General features: G+C 35.7%; 1 protein-coding gene across 1 annotated transcript; it reads right to left on the bottom strand.

Moving 5' to 3' along the window:
• Window positions 1,535–4,807, bottom strand: LOC18770990 (glucan endo-1,3-beta-glucosidase 8). The gene is made up of 2 exons (XM_007204282.2): window positions 3,647–4,807; window positions 1,535–2,780 (listed from the first exon to the last, which is right to left on the bottom strand). The coding sequence occupies exons 1-2, from the start codon at window positions 3,991–3,993 to the stop codon at window positions 1,670–1,672; spliced, it is 1,458 nt and encodes a 485-aa protein (XP_007204344.2). The 5' UTR covers window positions 3,994–4,807; the 3' UTR covers window positions 1,535–1,669.

The raw sequence follows: 8,078 nt of genomic DNA, 5'->3' as shown, positions 1-8,078 counted from the left end.
TCAATGACATAAAAGCGAATAATTTAATTGAGGGACCAAAATATAAATCGGGTATAAGTTTGAGGACCATTTGATTAATTTACCCTAAAAAAAAGTGAAGTTGAAGGACTACGGGAACGATTTTGGAAATTGAAGGACCAAAATATGAATCGAGTCAAACTTTATGGACTTACATGTGAAAATCCAATTGCTAATGCATTTGAGAGTATGATGTAGCACTGTAATGCCAAAGCGCAAATGTTAGTTCACAGCCTAAAGGAGCACAAAGAAGATGATGGTCATTGCAGGAGATGAGCTAAAAAAGATGGGGCTTTCTATTTTAGATCAAATCTCCTCACTTTATTTGCTGATCTAGCAAAACTGCGTGTGTTCAAGTCATTAAATGATGGTGCACATAGGTATGAGTATGTGATGGCATTCCTTAGAGATCATAAAGTTCACGGTTGAGATGTAATTTGAATTATACTTTACTTTGTTATATTTGGAAAGGAATATTTTAACTTTACTTAGGTTGGGGTATTTTTTTGGACTTTGTTTAGGGTACTTTGCTTAGGTTGGGGTTTTTTAGTTTGGACTTTGTTTAGGGTACTTTGCTTAGGTTGAGGCCCTTACTTCACACTTAAACTGGAGTACAATGAAGGCAAAAGAAATAAGAAAGTTTGTTATTTCGGCTTAATAACTTGGTAAAAGCTAAAATTGATAAAAATTTGGTGAAGCCTCTAGTTGCAACTTTTTGTTTTGGTCGGAAGCCCAGAGTTACAACCTAAGAGCATCCACAATAGGAGGGTGTATATGGGGGTGTATGTTAAATATACACCCCCTTATCACCGGAATCATCTTCAATGGGGAGATGTAAAGGGTTGTAAATATACATCACTACCATGGAGATGTAAAATAAAATGTACATTTACATCTATTGCAGGCGGGACCCACCCGAGAAGAGAGAAGAAAAATGAAAAAAAGTTAGCATAAAAGGTTGGGACCCGCGGCTACAGTAATTGCTAGAAAAAAAAAATCACATGTTGTTTGCTCATTTGTGGTTTTCATGCTCCCCAAATGTTTTTGGATGAAATCATATCTTCTCCAAATTTAAATATTTTTAGGTCTATTTGTTTGAAAAATTAAAATTAATCTAATACAAAAAAATTAATTTTATAAAGTAAACATAAAATACAAATTTAACACAAAAACGAATTAAAACAAACAAAACAATTATACATCTTAAATTTACATATTTTCCCATTGGAGCAAAAAACGTATTTACAACCCCTCGGAGGTGTAAAGAGGATGTAAAAATGACTTTACACCCCCGAATTTAAACCCCCCACTGTGGATCCTCTAAGAAAGTGCCTTGCTCAGTAACCCGTTTCTGCAAGGGCCTTGCAATGGCCAGGAAAGCATCTACCTGCAATCTCGCGGATCACTAAGTTGAGTTCACAAACAGAGGCCACATATACTTCTTCAAAGATGTGATTTGATAGCATTCTGATATGAAAATATATAAGGCACGTGCACACAGAAGTTAAAGCTTTTATACGATAATAGAAAATCCTGTGAAATTTTATTAAATTAATCTGTAAAACTAAAATAATCCCAGAAGGCCACAGAATCCATGAAGCCGAAAGAAAAAAATGGATTACAATAGTACATCTGAGCTATCTACAAAAATCTATAGCAACATCAAAGCTGACAGTGACATTAGTAGTAAGCCTACCAATGAGGGTCTTAGAGAAAATGTAGATGAAGTTGCAATCTGAATGATGAAATTGCAATTCCCCTGTGAAATGTTCTGCGTTGTCAACGTAGCCAAACCTTCGAAGTTACAGGACAGATCATCCTGGTTCTGAACCTGGTAGTACATATTAAATGCATACGAAGCATTGCCATTGGCGTCCAAATTGTTGCAAGAAGAACCATATTCCAGTGCTGTGCAATCTGCATAGGTGCAAGCATAATTTATATTATCTGCCAGTTTGGTCACATCTTTGGCGTTTGGGTTAAACATACACCACTTTTTAGAAAGATATTGCACATTCTTCGCAGGCACTAGTAACTTGTTTTGACTCTGGCCAGAAAGATCGACAAGGAATTTGGGCTGTCCATCATAACTGAAAATTCCCCAATGACGCTCAAAACTTCCTGGAGCAATGCTCTTTGCATCCTCATCAATCAGTCCAAACAAGTAAACTTCGATATATCCAGGTCGCAGTGGGGTGCCTCTGTTGGTTCCAAGTTTTGGTAGAAGCCCATTATAAAATCTGTAAGCATTACCTGCATTGGCATTCTTGTCCCCGTCTGTCGGCCATCCCACCTCTCCTACCACAATGGTCATATCCCCAAATCCCTCTGCTTTCAAGGAGGAGACCAAGGTATCAAAATTAGCATCGAAGACATTGGTGTATTGAATCCCAGTGGTGGCATCAACAATGGGATTGGTATCCCCATCAAAGAAGGCATAGTTAAATGGGAAGTCATCATTGCCATATAGACTCAGGAAAGGGTAGATGTTTATAGTAAAAGGCGCCTTATTTTTGGCCAAGAACTGGACAATAGCGATCATCAGTGGACTGATATCACTCCGGAACCTTCCTGCAGATGGAACAGGGTTGCTATCTGGTGAGTTATAAACATCTGCATTTAAGGGCACAGTAGCCTTTATCGAATCTCCAACTCCAGCTTCATTAAGGGCATTTTGAATGTTCTGAAGTGCTGGGAACGTGACATTCAGGAATGAACCATTGTAGGATGTGAGGAAAGGCTCATTACCAACTGCTACATACCTATGCAGAAGTAGCAGAAATAGTAAGACAAAAATGAAATCTTTTGACACATTTGCGAATAGGCAAAGTTCTTGTTCCATTCCAGCAGTTGGTGGAGTCAATAGACTCCAAAGATTGTCAGGTTTTGCATTACACAGAAAGAAAAAAAAACAAAAGGAACCCTTTTTAACTCTAACATAAACTAATTTAGGTTGATGTCATTTCTCTTTCAGCTCTTCTAAAAATACAGAAATATTAAAAATCAAATTGGTGGTCCAGTACTACAAACAGATCTCTTCTTTACATAATTAGGCAAATGTGAGGTGTACATAAAAAAATGCAACTAATAGTATGTCAAAAAGTTTGGATATCTTTATTTTCTTAATTAATTTCTTTTCTTATGATTGGTGTGTGTTGATCTTACTGCTCTGTTTCTCAGCAACTTTATATAGCAGACAAAGAACTGGACTGAAACAGAGAGATGAATAGAATAAACTGACTACATACCCAATAGGATTTCTAGAGAAAAAAGAACAGAAGAAGAAAAAACTTATGAGAAGAAAATTAAAAGACAGAAGATTCAATGCACATAACTCCTCTGTATCAGCAGTTTCAGGAATCAAAATTGAACCAATACGCAATTTCAAAGTAGCTTTAACTGCTTAAACTTACTATGAATTCATTGTCGTGCTGTTATAAAACATCTAGAATAGAAAAGAAAAAATCTGTAGGGCAGTTATACAACGTCATGAATAGGCACTCAAAGAAGTAAAACAAACAAAACAAATAAAATGCTATCAGAAATCATAGCAAAGAGCAGTAACAAGAATCAAAATCATCATGATTTTAAAAAGTTCAAAAATTTGAGAAATGGAAGCTTGACATACTTGATGTTAACTCCTCCATTGAAATTGTAGCGGGTAACATTCCTGCGGACCCATTCTTTGGCCCGTTTATAGGTGGCCATGACAGCAAGCTGGTCATTAGGTATGGCAACCATGACCTCAAGACCACTGCCAGCCAAGGCACTCATAGTAGACTCATCTGCATCGAAAAGCTTCACCTTCTGAATCCCATTGTCCTTCAACATCTGAACCACTGTCTCAGGCGGCAACTTATGGGTTGCCATGGTTCCCCAATTCACACCAAGACCTTCAACAACACAACCAGAGAGACACAAGCAACCGAACACAACCAAAAGCATGACCCACTTGGGAAACCATACCCCTTCCATGTTTCCACTGCCTGCCTGTCTTTCTTTTCCTAGGAAAATGAATCAAGTTCCCGGGAAAATACTGGGTTTTATATAAAAAAAAACAAAGGAAGGGAGCAAAAGGGTTTACTTACTATGATGTTAGTAGAAAGAGAAAGTTTTTATAAAAAAAGAAAAAATAAGAAGGTAGCTTCTTTTTGGGTAACTGAAGAGAAAAAAGAGGGAAAAAGGTTGCAGGTGGGTTGGGAGAATCGGCGAAATTCCAGTTATCTTATTTCCTTTATTTATCTCCACGACCACGAAAGTGGAGATGGAGAAAGTGAGAGAAAGAGAACCCAAATCCAATCCAATCTAATCCAATTCAATATTTAATATGAAAAATTAAAAATTCCCCTAACAAATGAAAGCTGAAGAGAAATGAGATATAAATAACAAATAACTTTTGTGAAGAGTATAAAGCTACCGCACGTTTAATCGTGACCGCCAAAGGGCACCCACCACCGAGCCACCGACTCTTACCAGTCGACAACGGTGAGATCGACGTTATATTCCACCAAAACGATTAGCAGCAGCAACAGCAACAGCAGCAATGTGTTGTGCTTTTATTGGAGCAGAGAAAAACAGAGCAATATGAAAACCCAGCAGAGTAAAAATGGGAGACTTTGTAAACGATAATGAAAGTTTCGCAGATGGGAACACAAAATCCAAATGCTTAACGACAAACAAGGACAAAAGTAACCCAAAACCCAATTTGTGGGTGCTGTGCTGTCTGTCTCAGTTCTCAATTCTCCAAAAAAGAGAGAGAAAATTTGAGGAGGAGGAGCCGCTGATTTAAGCCTAACGGCTACAATTTGATTTTGACACGCAGTTTGATTTTTGAAAAGAGCTCTCTCTGTCTCTGTATCTACAATAATATCTGGGCACCAAACACAGCTGAATTTCAATTCATTATTATTATTAATTTGTTTAGTATCTTTGTTATTGAGAGTGACAATAATAATATTAAATTCATACACATTATACAGATGATAAAATTTGAATTCAAAACTTTGCTTAAAAAAGTAAATATTCTCAATAGGGGCGATAGCAATACTAAACTCACACACTATAAGGATATTAAAACTCAAATTTAAAATTTTATTTAAAAAAATAAATACTTCAAACCACTAAACTACAAAGGAATAAATTTGTTATTTAAGCTTTCAATTCATTATTAAATTTATAATAACAAGGTAAAAAAGCGTGGGATGGAATAATAAATAGTGAGTTGCCAAGTGTCTTTGGGTTGCTTTTTTTCTTTCTGAATTATGATTCTATTCTGATCTGGAAAGTTACCTTTTGAAACACAAGCACCAAACACAGCTGTTTTTTATTTATTTAAAACTTTAGTTTCTCAATTTCGAAATATTTACCGGTTCTGTTGCTGTTTTGATATTTGATTGACACGTAAGTAAAATCTAATAATTATGAACAAAAAAGGGAGAAAAACAAGCTCACTCAACTCACAGCACAGCTGCACAGGTCGGTAGGTTTCCAGAAACTCCTGAGAAAGAATAGAAATTATATTAAATTATAAGTCGGTGATGACGTGGCCCACTTCCCTCTGACTCCGCCCGACAACCCACGTTTTATTTCCATTTCCTTTCCCATTACAAATCAAATTACAATGCCCAACCCAAAGGCCAAAAGGGCGATCCCCAACGTTAGCCATCTAGGGTATTGTCGTCATTTCTCCCATGGCCGATCGTGAAGGTGAAGACATGGCCTTTTTCACTTTACATGGTCGGTCACTGCGACAATGCATGAGATGCGATCGAATTTTGAGATTGGGAAACACTGCTTTTTGTTTTTTCCTCAGTTTTGTTTTTAATAATGAAGTTGGAAATGTTTTTTTGTTGGTTTTTTTTTTAAATGAGAACCAAACGCAGCACTCCATAATTAATGCATGCGCGGTTTAGAATCTTTTGCTGCCCTTTTTGTCTTTTAGATTTTTATCTGAGAGAAAGAAAAACATCATTAATATGTTTTGTAAATTCTTTAATTTTATTTTGGTATTGATAATAAAGTGACGACACTTTTTTCACTGGCAGTGGCCACACGGAAAGTGATTGACACTAAACAAATGTCGATTGGTGTTTTCTCTTTTTGGTATATAAATTTATTTTAGCGAAATGATGGCACAATTAACTACATATAATAACTAGATACGGCGCAATTTTAACCTCTCTTATCTTTAATGTCTCACACCAAAGGAAGGCAACTATGTCAATATCATTATGAGGAGAAGACCCCATTGCTATTCCTTTTTCAAAAATAACTTACTCTTGTTGCATTGTTCCCTTCTTATTTGCATCATAACATCATATGAATAACAGAGAAGAGAGATGGAGAGAGAAGGCAAGAGATATGAAAGTTTTTCGCCTTAAACACTGCTTCTTTTTGTTTAATAAAAAAAAATTATAACGAAAATCTTCGGCATATATATCTTACTATACATCTTAAACAGTATTTTTTGGTAAACATGAAAAGGGAAACTGTCAAACCAAATACAAGGTTCTAGATACTTATGTCCTAAATGAGCGAGACTACTAGTGATTATGTTGGCTTCTCGATAAATATGCTGGTCTTTATCACTAGCTGACCTAGGAATTTTTGAGTGAATGTGCAATTTTTAAAGGCTAAAAGCTCCACACACAAAAAAAAGAAAAAAAAGGATAGACAATTAAATATCCTTATAATTTAAACAATACTAATATTATTCATAATTAATTGAAAAAAATAACATTACAATTAACCTACAATTATTGTCGATGAGATTTCATATCATGAAAATGTCTTATTATATTTGCATTCCTATTAAAGTTTAATTAAATAAAGAGAACTCTCAATCTCATTTAAATAAGGAATTATGAAGGCCCTATTAAAAGCCCACGAAATGGCAGCAGGTTTCTATTTATTTTTTTAAGCCTGGTCCAAAACGACGTCGTTTTGGCCAGGTTTTTAAAATTAAAAAAACAAAAAAAAAAACAAAGAAGCACACGGCAGCACCCATAAACAAAGCTGAGCAGAGGTGAAATATGCAGCACCTCTTATGGATTTTCAGGCGAGGAGAGGTGCAGCACCTCCTTGCGTCTTAATAGGTCCGCCATTGGTCTTGATTTTAAGAAAGAATGGTCAAGTTGGATCAGTGACAGTGGAATGCTAAAGCAAAACGAACATTCAAACATAAATTTTTTACAAACCACCAACCCAAATGATTGTGAACCTGCACCCAAAAACTCCAAGTAATTCACCAAACAATTGTAAATCCGCACCCAAACACCATTTCCCTTTTGTCATAAAATTCTAAGGAAAAAGGAAGAAGAAGCCAGAGGAAAAAAAAATTATGAGGATGAAGACTAGGAAGCGAGGTGACACAAAAATAAGATATGAAGAGCATGAACTAATCTCAACCTCAAATTTTATAATTAAAATAAAGTAATTTGGTTATAACCAATAATATACAGTAGAATAGGGAGCTATTACAAACTGCAAGCTTGGAAAAGGGTAGGCTGGGTTGTGGCTCTAATTGGATTGTGGTAGTTATGTTTTCTTTTTCTTTAGATCAATTAAAATGAAGTAAAAGCTGTCATTTCAGACCGTATTGAAGATGATCACTTCCTACATAAATTTGCATATGAGAAGATGAGGCTATTTTCATGGGATTCCCTATGCACACCATACATCTTTTCAGAGTTGATAAGAAGAGGAAAAGAAGTGAATAACCATCTGCATCAGTTCTCTGCATACGTCCATAGTGAGAAATCCTACACTGGCAAACCTTTTCGTCAACAGAAACTAAAAGATTGGTAAAGCAATCTCATATAACTTAATTCCTGGGGAACATAACTCTTCACTAGCTGAATTTCTACCTCACTAGCTTTAATGAAAGAAATTGGATGTTGTTCCTGAAATAAAACAAGTAGAGCAAATCCCCAAAGAAACTGATACTTCGGATTCCAATTCAACCATACTAAGTCCAGACAATAAGCTGTTCCTTGATGTAATTTTAGTAGTGAATTTTGAATATTCATTCTCTCAAGATTTACAAGAAGCAAGTGTAAGAA

The sequence above is a fragment of the Prunus persica genome, chromosome G7 (assembly GCF_000346465.2).
Source record: "Prunus persica cultivar Lovell chromosome G7, Prunus_persica_NCBIv2, whole genome shotgun sequence".
In the NCBI taxonomy this organism is placed as follows: Eukaryota; Viridiplantae; Streptophyta; class Magnoliopsida; order Rosales; family Rosaceae; genus Prunus; species Prunus persica.
This window is presented reverse-complemented; position numbering and strand designations above follow the sequence as displayed.